Source organism: Teleopsis dalmanni, chromosome 1 (assembly GCF_002237135.1).
Source record: "Teleopsis dalmanni isolate 2A chromosome 1, ASM223713v2, whole genome shotgun sequence".
In the NCBI taxonomy this organism is placed as follows: domain Eukaryota; kingdom Metazoa; phylum Arthropoda; class Insecta; order Diptera; family Diopsidae; genus Teleopsis; species Teleopsis dalmanni.
In genome coordinates this window covers 227,273,618-227,287,636 of record NC_051846.1, presented here as the reverse complement: position 1 = coordinate 227,287,636, position 14,019 = coordinate 227,273,618, and the positions used below count along the sequence as shown (strand labels likewise).

General features: G+C 29.2%; 5 protein-coding genes across 5 annotated transcripts; all 5 read left to right on the top strand.

Annotated features, from left to right (window-relative positions):
* Positions 1–1,354: 1,354 nt before the first annotated feature.
* Positions 1,355–2,086, top strand: LOC119667583 (fork head domain transcription factor slp1-like). The gene has a single exon (XM_038076887.1). It carries the CDS (start codon positions 1,355–1,357, stop codon positions 2,084–2,086), a length of 732 nt encoding a protein of 243 aa, XP_037932815.1.
* A 1,846-nt stretch (positions 2,087–3,932) lies between these two features.
* LOC119667582 (fork head domain transcription factor slp1-like) lies at positions 3,933–4,460 on the top strand. The gene has a single exon (XM_038076886.1). The coding sequence runs from the start codon at positions 3,933–3,935 to the stop codon at positions 4,458–4,460; it is 528 nt and encodes a 175-aa protein (XP_037932814.1).
* A 2,026-nt stretch (positions 4,461–6,486) lies between these two features.
* LOC119667581 (fork head domain transcription factor slp1-like) lies at positions 6,487–7,218 on the top strand. Its single transcript, XM_038076885.1, has one exon. The coding sequence runs from the start codon at positions 6,487–6,489 to the stop codon at positions 7,216–7,218; it is 732 nt and encodes a 243-aa protein (XP_037932813.1).
* A 1,847-nt stretch (positions 7,219–9,065) lies between these two features.
* Positions 9,066–9,731, top strand: LOC119667580 (fork head domain transcription factor slp1-like). Its single transcript, XM_038076884.1, has one exon. The coding sequence runs from the start codon at positions 9,066–9,068 to the stop codon at positions 9,729–9,731; it is 666 nt and encodes a 221-aa protein (XP_037932812.1).
* A 1,915-nt stretch (positions 9,732–11,646) lies between these two features.
* On the top strand, positions 11,647–12,426 carry LOC119667579 (fork head domain transcription factor slp1-like). The gene has a single exon (XM_038076883.1). It carries the CDS (start codon positions 11,647–11,649, stop codon positions 12,424–12,426), a length of 780 nt encoding a protein of 259 aa, XP_037932811.1.
* The last annotated feature ends 1,593 nt before the right edge of the window (positions 12,427–14,019 follow it).

The window sequence follows — 14,019 nt, the reverse complement described above, 5'->3', positions numbered from 1 at the left end:
TAGATCAATTAAATAACAAAATAATAATTTGGTATACTACACTATTCTGTATTATACTGTACTACAATATATGTTATAGAAAATTTTTTGTGTCAGAGACTTTATGTGTTGAAACGAAGCAAAGTCCGTGTTTCAGTTTTGACTTGGTATTGTCGTCCATTGATATACATATTTCGATATCATAAAAGTGCTTATTACAATATATTATATGATTCGAAATATTTTTAGTAGGTGGGAAGTACCAAACAACAAGTGTGAATCTTAAGAAATGTCGTTGTGGATTCGTTGGACCTGGTCTCTAAAAACATGAGAAGGTACAATATATAGAAAGTATTGTGCAAAAATATTATATATATCTTAGGTTGAAGTAATAATTTTTAAGTAAATTTTAGTAAAATACAAAATAAGTCTTGAGACTAGTTTGTTTTAGGCGATTTAAGTTTAATCTGTTCTAGTAATCTTTTTAATTGATGATAAATCAATAAAATTTAAAAATTTTTATATCTCTGTGTTTAGATAGTATATCAATATTTGTAAAATTTTGTTTTTGTAAAAAACGGATTTAGAACATTTTATCCTTGAAATATTGAAATATTGAAATATTTGTAAATAATCTTTAACTATAACACCGATACTTAGGAATATAATTTGCACCACTACAATAACAAATAACAGAAATAATATAATAAATTTTTAAAGTTTCATTCAGATTTTCGTGACATTTGCTGAGTAATTGTATTCATAACTCTTTAAGTTGAATTAGGTGGTTAGTGAAGAAAAGAAACAAGAGCAAATTCTAATGAACGGCTTAACGCGCAACTCAAAAATAAAATGATAAATTTTAGCAAACGCATCATATGTGCAGGTATGATTAAACGAAAAGAAATTTTTCAAGAACATGAAACTTAAGCCGGCAATAAACCATCAAAAACAATGGATCTGGCTTAGTAGACAACATTCCATTAATGAATGGATGATTATTGATATCTGTATTATTTTTTTCTTAACTTCTAACTCTCTTCTTTTCGATGTGTAGTAGGTAGCACATATAGCCGGTATGTAGGAAGTACTTATGGACTTAAACGTAGTTACGCCCATGTATTAAATAGTATTAACTAGTTCTTGTTCTTGTAATATATATATAGCATTGATATAGAGTATTTGGTATTTCGTACTTACAACCTTAATAGAAAATATTTATATATTCCTCTCGCATGACTTTTTAAAAGTATAAAAGAGGGACACAACACCCAGACTTTATCAATCACAACTCAACGTGAGATAAGTAAAGAGCTCCAAATCTGATACGACTATTTACATTTTCATTAACAATAATTTGAATAGAAATTAAATAATGGCTGAAGTATTCGAATCTAACTTTTCAATTCGTTCCATATTATCGGACACAAAGTCCTCTTTGGAGATAGAGAGTAATACTTCGACGGAAGAATGGGCCATAAGTTCATGTGATATTACTTCTTCAGATGAAACATTATCGGATGAATCTACATTCACTAATGAGAAACCAGCGTATACATACAGTTCACTGATTGTTATGGCCATACGTAGCAGTCCTGATAAACGTTTAACATTGGGCGGGATATGTGAGTGGATAGCTAATAACTTTCCGTACTATCAAAATAACAGAAACAAGTGGCAGAATTGCATTCGGCACAATCTAAGCTTGAATAAATATTTTGTGCGAATACCTCGGGCGTTAGATGATCCAGGACGCGGTCACTATTGGGCAATAGATCCATCAGCGGAAGACGTAACTATTGGGGAAACCACTGGCCGCTTACGTCGGAATAATAATTCAACGTTAAATGATTCAAGAGCAATTTTACATTGCGGTGGTGGTTACTCGTACGGACATCCTTATCACCAAAGCAACACAATACCGTTTAACTCTCATTACTCTCATTACTCTCCAAACGCTTTGTATTTTCCGACTCCAGATGAAGTTCGTTTTGTACAAGAAGCTGTACTACAAAAACAACATCAAATTCAAGTTCAACAAACACTTTCTGCTGAGTGTGGGTGCAATCTGCAACAATGTACTATGTATGGGGGACTTCCAATGTAATATAATTCAAGGAAATAATTTTTTAATTTATTTATTTCATAAAGAAACTGTTAATTTGTACATAGTAATAATATGATATAAGATATTTTGGTAATTGTAATTGTTCAATGTATATAAATTTCATAATACATATATTAATAGATGTGAATGCTTAAGCAAATTTTTTCTGTTTTTTATTTAAAAAATGATTAATATTTTATTTGCATAAGGTAATTGGGAAGAAAGGTCTCTAAAGATCGAAGATCTATTGTACAAAAAAAGTTTCCTAATGAAAATGATAACGAGATACAACCAGATATTTCATTAGCGGCATATACCATATCGAATAAATTTTTACTTCAGACCTAAAAAATAAATAATACAATTAATTTGAAAATATTTATTAAGTAAATAATAAATATTTTAAAAATATCAATTTTATGTTTTTTTACGTGGAATTCTTGTTACAAATTACAAAATTTCCAATACAAATAAATGGATTAATATTATGAATAGATAGTCAGTAAATAGATCAATTAAATAGTAAAATAATAATTTACAATACTACACTATTCTGTATTATACTGCACTACATATATGTTATAGAAAATTTTTTGTGTCAGAGACTTTATGTGTTGAAACGAAGCAAAGTCCGTGTTTCAGTTTTGACTTGGTATTGTCGTCCATTGATATACATATTTCGATATCATAAAAGTGCTTATTACAATATATTATATGATTCGAAATATTTTTAGTAGGTGGGAAGTACCAAACAACAAGTGTGAATCTTAAGAAATGTCGTTGTGGATTCGTTGGACCTGGTCTCTAAAAACATGAGAAGGTACAATATATAGAAAGAATTGTGCAAAAATATTATATATATCTTAGGTTGAAGTAATAATTTTTAAGTAAATTTTAGTAAAATACAAAATAAGTCTTGAGACTAGTTTGTTTTAGACGATTCAAGTTTAATCTGTTCTAATAATCTTTTTAATTGATGATAAATCAATAAAATTTAAAAATCTTTATATCTCTGTGTTTAGATAGTATATTAATATTTGTAAAATTTTGTTTTTGTAAAAAACGGATTTAGAACATTTTATCCTTGAAATATTGAAATATTTGTAAATAATCTTTAACTATAACACCGATACTTAGGAATTTAATTTGCACCACTACAATAACAAACAACAGAAATAATATAATAAATTTTTAAAGTTTCATTCAGATTTTCGTGACATTTGCTGAGTAATTGTATTCATAACTCTTTAAGTTGAATTAGGGGGTTAGTGAAGAAAAGAAACAAGAGCAAATTCTAATGAACGGCTTAACGCGCAACTCAAAAATAAAATGATAAATTTTAGCAAACGCATCATATGTGCAGGTATGATTAAATGAAAAGAAATTTTTCAAGAACACGAAGCTTAAGCCGGCAATAAACCATCAAACACAATGGATCTGGCTTAGTAGACAACATTCCATTAATGAATGGATGATTATTGATATCTGTATTATTTTTTTCTTAACTTCTCTCTTCTTTTCGATGTGTAGTAGGTAGCATATATAGTCGGTATGTAGGAAGTACTTATGGACTTAAACGTAGTTACGCCCATGTATTAAATAGTATTAACTAGTATTTGTTCTTGTAATATATATAGCATTGATATAGAGTATTTGGTATTTCGTACTTACAACCTTAATAGAAAATATTTATATATTCCTCTCGCATGACTTTTTAAAAGTATAAAAGAGGGACACAACACCCAGACTTTATCAATCACAACTCAACGTGAGATAAGTAAAGAGCTCCAAATCTGACACGACTATTTACATTTTCATTAACAATAATTTGAATAGAAATTAAATAATGGCTGAAGTATTCGAATCTAACTTTTCAATTCGTTCCATATTATCGGACACAAAGTCCTCTTTGGAGATAGAGAGTAATAGTTCGACGGAAGAATGGGCCATAAGTTCATGTGATATTACTTCTTCAGATGAAACATTATCGGATGAATCTACATTCACTAATGAGAAACCAGCGTATACATACAGTTCACTGATTGTTATGGCCATACGTAGCAGTCCTGATAAACGTTTAACATTGGGCGGGATATGTGAGTGGATAGCTAATAACTTTCCGTACTATCAAAATAACAGAAACAAGTGGCAGAATTGCATTCGGCACAATCTAAGCTTGAATAAATATTTTGTGCGAATACCTCGGGCGTTGGATGATCCAGGACGCGGTCACTATTGGGCAATAGATCCATCAGCGGAAGACGTAACTATTGGGGAAACCACTGGCCGCTTACGTCGGAATAATAATTCAACGTTATATGATTCAAGAGCAACTTTACATTGCGGTGGTGGTTACTCATACCGACATCCTTAAACGCTGTGTATTTTCCGACTCAAAATGAAGTTCACTTTGTACAAGAAGCTGTACTACAAAAACAACAAGCTTGAAACAACTTTCACCCCCAGCTTCCAACTGAAGACCGAATTGCAGTACAACATCAATTTCAAGTTCAACAAACACTTTCTGCTGAGTGTGGGTGCAATCTCCAACAATGGGAGACTTCCAATGTAATATAATTCAAGGAAATAATTTTTTAATTTATTTATTTCATAAAGAAACTGTTAATTTGTACATAGTAATAATATGATATAAGATATTTTGGTAATTGTAATTGTTCAATGTATATAAATTTCATAATATATTAATAGATGTGAATGCTTAAGCAAATTTCTTCTGTTTTTTATTTAAAAAATGATTAATATTTTATTTGCATAAGGTAATTGGGAAGAAAGGTCTCTAAAGATCGAAGATCTATTGTACAAAAAAAGTTTCCTAATGAAAATGATAACGAGATACAACCAGATATTTCATTAGCGGCATATACCATATCGAATAAATTTTTACTTCAGACCTAAAAAATAAATAATACAATTAATTTGAAAATATTTGTTAAGTAAATAATAAATATTTTAAAAATATCAATTTTATGTTTTTTTACGTGGAATTCTTGTTACAAATTACAAAATTTCCAATACAAATAAATGGATTAATATTATGAATAGATAGTCAGTAAATAGATCAATTAAATAATAAAATAATAAATTACAATACTACACTATTCTGTATTATACTGCACTACAATATATGTTATAGAAAATTTTTTGTGTCAGAGACTTTATGTGTTGAAACGAAGCAAAGTCCGTGTTTCAGTTTTGACTTGGTGTTGTCGTCCATTGATATACATATTTCGATATCATAAAAGTGCTTATTACAATATATTATATGATTCGAAATATTTTTAGTAGGTGGGAAGTACCAAACAACAAGTGTGAATCTTAAGAAATGTCGTTGTGGATTCGTTGGACCTGGTCTCTAAAAACATGAGAAGGTACAACATATAGAAAGAATTGTGCAAAAATATTATATATATCTTAGGTTGAAGTAATAATTTTTAAGTAAATTTTAGTAAAATACAAAATAAGTCTTGAGACTAGTTTGTTTTAGGCGATTTAAGTTTAATCTGTTCTAGTAATCTTTTTAATTTAAAATCTTTATATCTCTGTGTTTAGATAGTATATCAATATTTGTAAAATTTTGTTTTTGTAAAAAACGGATTTAGAACATTTTATCCTTGAAATATTGAAATATTTGTAAATAATCTTTAACTATAACACCGATACTTAGGAATATAATTTGCACCACTACAATAACAAATAACAGAAATAATATAATAAATTTTTAAAGTTTCATTCAGATTTTCGTGACATTTGCTGAGTAATTGTATTCATAACTCTTTAAGTTGAATTAGGGGGTTAGTGAAGAAAAGAAACAAGAGCAAATTCTAATGAACGGCTTAACGCGCAACTCAAAAATAAAATGATAAATTTTAGCAAACGCATCATATGTGCAGGTATGATTAAACGAAAAGAAATTTTTCAAGAACATGAAACTTAAGCCGGCAATAAACCATCAAAAACAATGGATCTGGCTTAGTAGACAACATTCCATTAATGAATGGATGATTATTGATATCTGTATTATTTTTTTCTTAACTTCTAACTCTCTTCTTTTCGATGTGTAGTAGGTAGCACATATAGCCGGTATGTAGGAAGTACTTATGGACTTAAACGTAGTTACGCCCATGTATTATATAGTATTAACTAGTTCTTGTTCTTGTAATATATATATAGCATTGATATAGAGTATTTGGTATTTCGTACTTACAACCTTAATAGAAAATATTTATATATTCCTCTCGCATGACTTTTTAAAAGTATAAAAGAGGGACACAACACCCAGACTTTATCAATCACAACTCAACGTGAGATAAGTAAAGAGCTCCAAATCTGATACGACTATTTACATTTTCATTAACAATAATTTGAATAGAAATTAAATAATGGCTGAAGTATTCGAATCTAACTTTTCAATTCGTTCTATATTATCGGACACAAAGTCCTCTTTGGAGATAGAGAGTAATACTTCGACGGAAGAATGGGCCATAAGTTCATGTGATATTACTTCTTCAGATGAAACATTATCGGATGAATCTACATTCACTAATGAGAAACCAGCGTATACATATAGTTCACTGATTGTTATGGCCATACGTAGCAGTCCTGATAAACGTTTAACATTGGGCGGGATATGTGAGTGGATAGCTAATAACTTTCCGTACTATCAAAATAACAGAAACAAGTGGCAGAATTGCATTCGGCACAATCTAAGCTTGAATAAATATTTTGTGCGAATACCTCGGGCGTTAGATGATCCAGGACGCGGTCACTATTGGGCAATAGATCCATCAGCGGAAGACGTAACTATTGGGGAAACCACTGGCCGCTTACGTCGGAATAATAATTCAACGTTAAATGATTCAAGAGCAACTTTACATTGCGGTGGTGGTTACTCGTACGGACATCCTTATCACCAAAGCAACACAATACCGTTTAACTCTCATTACTCTCATTACTCTCCAAACGCTGTGTATTTTCCGACTCCAGATGAAGTTCGTTTTGTACAAGAAGCTGTACTACAAAAACAACATCAATTTCAAGTTCAACAAACACTTTCTGCTGAGTGCGGGTGCAATCTCCAACAATGTACTATGTATGGGGGACTTCCAATGTAATATAATTCAAGGAAATAATTTTTTAATTTATTTATTTCATAAAGAAACTGTTAATTTGTACATAGTAATAATATGATATAAGATATTTTGGTAATTGTAATTGTTCAATGTATATAAATTTCATAATATATTAATAGATGTGAATGCTTAAGCAAATTTTTTCTGTTTTTTATTTAAAAAATGATTAATATTTTATTTGCATAAGGTAATTGGGAAGGAAGGTCTCTAAAGATCGAAGATCTATTGTACAAAAAAAGTTTCCTAATGAAAATGATAACGAGATACAACCAGATATTTCATTAGCGGCATATACCATATCGAATAAATTTTTACTTCAGACCTAAAAAATAAATAATACAATTAATTTGAAAATATTTATTAAGTAAATAATAAATATTTTAAAAATATCAATTTTATGTTTTTTTTACGTGGAATTCTTGTTACAAATTACAAAATTTCCAATTCAAATAAATGGATTAATATTATGAATAGATAGTTAGTAAATAGATCAATTAAATAATAAAATAATAATTTACAATACTACACTATTCTGTATTATACTTTACTACAATATATGTTATAGAAAATTTTTTGTGTCAGAGACTTTATGTGTTGAAACGAAGCAAAGTCCGTGTTTCAGTTTTGACTTGGTATTGTCGTCCATTGATATACATATTTCGATATCATAAAAGTGCTTATTACAATATATTATATGATTCGAAATATTTTTAGTAGGTGGGAAGTACCAAACAACAAGTGTGAATCTTAAGAAATGTTGTTGTGGATTCGTTGGACCTGGTCTCTAAAAACATGAGAAGGTACAATATATAGAAAGAATTGTGCAAAAATATTATATATATCTTAGGTTGAAGTAATAATTTTTAAGTAAATTTTAGTAAAATACAAAATAAGTCTTGAGACTAGTTTGTTTTAGGCGATTTAAATTTAATCTGTTCTAGTAATCTTTTTAATTGATGATAAATCAATAAAATTTAAAAATCTTTATATCTCTGTGTTTAGATAGTATATCAATATTTGTAAAATTTTGTTTTTGTAAAAAACGGATTTAGAACATTTTATCCTTGAAATATTGAAATATTTGTAAATAATCTTTAACTATAACACCGATACCTAGGAATATAATTTGCACCACTACAATAACAAATAACAGAAATAATATACTAAATTTTTAAAGTTTCATTCAGATTTTCGTGACATTTGCTGAGTAATTGTATTCATAACTCTTTAAGTTGAATTAGGGGGTTAGTGAAGAAAAGAAACAAGAGCAAATTCTAATGAACGGCTTAACGCGCAACTCAAAAATAAAATGATAAATTTTAGCAAACGCATCATATGTGCAGGTATGATTAAATGAAAAGAAATTTTCAAGAACACGAAGCTTAAGCCGGCAATAAGCCGTCAAAAACAATGGATCTGGCTTAGTAGACAACATTACATTAATGAATGGATGATTATTGATATCTGTATTATTTTTTTCTTAACTTCTAACTCTCTTCTTTTCGATGTGTAGTAGGTAGCACATATAGCCGGTATGTAGGAAGTACTTATGGACTTAAACGTAGTTACGCCCATGTATTAAATAGTATTAACTAGTATTTGTTCTTGTAATATATATAGCATTGATATAGAGTATTTGGTATTTCGTACTTACAACCTTAATAGAAAATATTTATATATTCCTCTCGCATGACTTTTTAAAAGTATAAAAGAGGGACACAACACCCAGACTTTATCAATCACAACTCAACGTGAGATAAGTAAAGAGCTCCAAATCTGATACGACTATTTACATTTTCATTAACAATAATTTGAATAGAAATTAAATAATGGCTGAAGTATTCGAATCTAACTTTTCAATTCGTTCTATATTATCGGACACAAAGTCCTCTTTGGAGATAGAGAGTAATACTTCGACGGAAGAATGGGCCATAAGTTCATGTGATATTACTTCTTCAGATGAAACATTATCGGATGAATCTACATTCACTAATGAGAAACCAGCGTATACATACAGTTCACTGATTGTTATGGCCATACGTAGCAGTCCTGATAAACGTTTAACATTGGGCGGGATATGTGAGTGGATAGCTAATAACTTTCCTTACTATCAAAATAACAGAAACAAGTGGCAGAATTGCATTCGGCACAATCTAAGCTTGAATAAATATTTTGTGCGAATACCTCGGGCGTTAGATGATCCAGGACGCGGTCACTATTGGGCAATAGATCCATCAGCGGAAGACGTAACAATTGGGGAAACCACTGGCCGCTTACGTCGGAATAATAATTCAACGTTAAATGATTCAAGAGCAATTTTACATTGCGGTGGTGGTTACTCGTACGGACATCCTTATCACCAAAGCAACACAATACCGTTTAACTCTCATTACTCTCATTACTCTCCAAACGCTGTGTATTTTCCGACTCCAGATGAAGTTCGTTTTGTACAAGAAGCTGTACTACAAAACCAACATCAATTTCAAGTTCAATAAACACTTTCTGCTGAGTGTGGGTGCAATCTGCAACAATGTACTATGTATGGGGGACTTCCAATGTAATATAATTCAAGGAAATAATTTTTTAATTTATTTATTTCATAAAGAAACTGTTAATTTGTACATAGTAATAATATGATATAAGATATTTTGGTAATTGTAATTGTTTAATGTATATAAATTTCATAATATATTAATAGATGTGAATGCTTAAGCAAATTTTTTCTGTTTTTTATTTAAAAAATGATTAATATTTTATTTGCATAAGGTAATTGGGAAGGAAGGTCTCTAAAGATCGAAGATCTATTGTACAAAAAAAGTTTCCTAATGAAAATGATAACGAGATACAACCAGATATTTCATTAGCGGCATATACCATATCGAATAAATTTTTACTTCAGACCTAAAAAATAAATAATACAATTAATTTGAAAATATTTATTAAGTAAATAATAAATATTTTAAAAATATCAATTTTATGTTTTTTTTACGTGGAATTCTTGTTACAAATTACAAAATTTCCAATTCAAATAAATGGATTAATATTATGAATAGATAGTTAGTAAATAGATCAATTAAATAACAAAATAATAATTTGGTATACTACACTATTCTGTATTATACTGCACTACAATATATGTTATAGAAAATTTTTTGTGTCAGAGACTTTATATGTTGAAACGAAGCAAAGTCCGTGTTTCAGTTTTGACTTGGTATTGTCGTCCATTGATATACATATTTCGATATCATAAAAGTGCTTATTACAATATATTATATGATTCGAAATATTTTTAGTAGGTGGGAAGAACCAAACAACAAGAGTGAATCTTAAGAAATGTCGTTGTGGATTCGTTGGACCTGGTCTCTAAAAACATGAGAAGGTACAACATATAGAAAGAATTGTGCAAAAATATTATATATATCTTAGGTTGAAGTAATAATTTTTAAGTAAATATTAGTAAGATACAAAATAAGTCTTGAGACTAGTTTGTTTTAGGCGATTTAAGTTTAATCTGTTCTAGTAATCTTTTTAATTGATGATAAATCAATAAAATTTAAAAATCTTTATATCTCTGTGTTTAGATAGTACATCAATATTTGTAAAATTTTGTTTTTGTAAAAACGGATTTAGAACATTTTATCCTTGAAATATTGAAATATTTGTAAATAATCTTTAACTATAACACCGATACTTAGGAATATAATTTGCACCACTACAATAACAAATAACAGAAATAATATAATAAATTTTTAAAGTTTCATTCAGATTTTCGTGACATTTGCTGAGTAATTGTATTCATAACTCTTTAAGTTGAATTAGGGGGTTAGTGAAGAAAAGAAACAAGAGCAAATTCTAATGAACGGCTTAACGCGCAACTCAAAAATAAAATGATAAATTTTAGCAAACGCATCATATGTGCAGGTATGATTAAACGAAAAGAAATTTTTCAAGAACATGAAACTTAAGCCGGCAATAAACCATCAAAAACAATGGATCTGGCTTAGTAGACAACATTCCATTAATGAATGGATGATTATTGATATCTGTATTACTTTTTTCTTAACTTCTAACTCTCTTCTTTTCGATGTGTAGTAGGTAGCACATATAGTCGGTATGTAGGAAGTACTTATGGACTTAAACGTAGTTACGCCCATGTATTAAATAGTATTAACTAGTTCTTGTTCTTGTAATATATATATAGCATTGATATAGAGTATTTGGTATTTCGTACTTACAACCTTAATAGAAAATATTTATATATTCCTCTCGCATGACTTTTTAAAAGTATAAAAGAGGGACACAACACCCAGACTTTATCAATCACAACTCAACGTGAGATAAGTAAAGAGCTCGAAATCTGATACGACTATTTACATTTTCATTAACAATAATTTGAATAGAAATTAAATAATGGCTGAAGTATTCGAATCTAACTTTTCAATTCGTTCTATATTATCGGACACAAAGTCCTCTTTGGAGATAGAGAGTAATACTTCGACGGAAGAATGGGCCATAAGTTCATGTGATATTACTTCTTCAGATGAAACATTATCGGATGAATCTACATTCACTAATGAGAAACCAGCGTATACATATAGTTCACTGATTGTTATGGCCATAGGTAGCAGTCCTGATAAACGTTTAACATTGGGCGGGATATGTGAGTGGATAGCTAATAACTTTCCGTACTATCAAAATAACAGAAACAAGTGGCAGAATTGCATTCGGCACAATCTAAGCTTGAATAAATATTTTGTGCGAATACCTCGGGCGTTAGATGATCCAGGACGCGGTCACTATTGGGCAATAGATCCATCAGCGGAAGACGTAACTATTGGGGAAACCACTGGTCGCTTACGTCGGAATAATAATTCAACGTTAAATGATTCAAGAGCAATTTTACATTGCGGTGGTGGTTACTCGTACGGACATCCTTATCACCAAAGCAACACAATACCGTATAACTCTCATTACTCTTCAAATGCTGTGTATTTTCCGACTCCAGAAGAAGTTCCTTTTGTACAAGAAGCTGTACTACAAAAACAACAAGCTTTAAACAACTTTCACCCCCAGCTCCCAACTGAAGACCGAATTGCAGTACAACATCAATTTCAAGTTCAACAAACACTTTCTGCTGAGTGCGGGTGCAATCTCCAACAATGTACTATGTATGGGGGACTTCCAATGTAATATAATTCAAGGAAATAATTTTTTAATTTATTTATTTCATAAAGAAACTGTTAATTTGTACATAGTAATAATATGATATAAGATATTTTGGTAATTGTAATTGTTCAATGTATATAAATTTCATAATATATTAATAGATGTGAATGCTTAAGCAAATTTTTTCTGTTTTTTATTTAAAAAATGATTAATATTTTATTTGCATAAGGTAATTGGGAAGAAAGGTCTCTAAAGATCGAAGATCTATTGTACAAAAAAAGTTTCCTAATGAAAATGATAACGAGATACAACCAGATATTTCATTAGCGGCATATACCATATCGAATATATTTTTACTTCAGACCTAAAAACTAAATAATACAATTAATTTGAAAATATTTATTAAGTAAATAATAAATATTTTAAAAATATCAATTTTATGTTTTTTTACGTGGAATTCTTGTTACAAATTACAAAATTTCCAATACAAATAAATGGATTAATATTATGAATACATAGTCAGTAAATAGATCAATTAAATAATAAAATAATAATTTACAATACTACACTATTCTGTATTATACTGCACTACAATATATGTTATAGAAAATTTTTTGTGTCAGAGACTTTATGTGTTGAAACGAAGCAAAGTCCGTGTTTCAGTTTTGACTTGGTGTTGTCGTCCATTGATATACATATTTCGATATCATAAAAGTGCTTATTACAATATATTATATGATTCGAAATATTTTTAGTAGGTGGGAAGTACCAAACAACAAGTGTGAATCTTAAGAAATGTTGTTGTGGATTCGTTGGACCTGGTCTCTAAAAACATGAGAAGGTACAACATATAGAAAGAATTGTGCAAAAATATTAAATAAATATATATCTTATGTAGGTTGAAGTAATAATTTTTAAGTAAATTTTAGTAAAATACAAAATAAGTCTTGAGACTAGTTTGTTTTAGGCGATTCAAGTTTAATCTGTTCTAGTAATCTTTTTAATTGATGATAAATCAATAAAATTTAAAAATCTTTATATCTCTGTGTTTAGATAGTATATCAATATTTGTAAAATTTTGTTTTTGTAAAAAACGGATTTAGAACATTTTATCCTTGAAATATTGAAATATTTGTAAATAATCTTTAACTATAACACCGATACCTAGGAATATAATTTGCACCACTACAATAACAAATAACAGAAATAATATAATAAATTTTTAAAGTTTCATTCAGATTTTCGTGACATTTGCTGAGTAATTGTATTCATAACTCTTTAAGTTGAATTAGGGGGTTAGTGAAGAAAAGAAACAAGAGCAAATTCTAATGAACGGCTTAACGCGCAACTCAAAAATAAAATGATAAATTTTAGCAAACGCATCATATGTGCAGGTATGATTAAATGAAAAGAAATTTTCAAGAACACGAAGCTTAAGCCGGCAATAAACCATCAAACACAATGGATCTGGCTTAGTAGACAACATTCCATTAATGAATGGATTATTGATATCTGTATTATTTTTTTCTTAACTTCTAACTCTCTTCTTTTCGATGTGTAGTAGGTAGCATATATAGTCGGTATGTAGGAAGTACTTATGGACTTAAACGTAGTTAC

Bases quoted from the DNA above. Each gene is read 5' to 3' on its own strand.
- LOC119667582 (XM_038076886.1), top strand. From the start codon at position 3,933: ATGGCTGAAGTATTCGAATCTAACTTTTCAATTCGTTCCATATTATCG.
- LOC119667581 (XM_038076885.1), top strand. From the start codon at position 6,487: ATGGCTGAAGTATTCGAATCTAACTTTTCAATTCGTTCTATATTATCG.
- LOC119667580 (XM_038076884.1), top strand. From the start codon at position 9,066: ATGGCTGAAGTATTCGAATCTAACTTTTCAATTCGTTCTATATTATCG.
- LOC119667583 (XM_038076887.1), top strand. From the start codon at position 1,355: ATGGCTGAAGTATTCGAATCTAACTTTTCAATTCGTTCCATATTATCG.
- LOC119667579 (XM_038076883.1), top strand. From the start codon at position 11,647: ATGGCTGAAGTATTCGAATCTAACTTTTCAATTCGTTCTATATTATCG.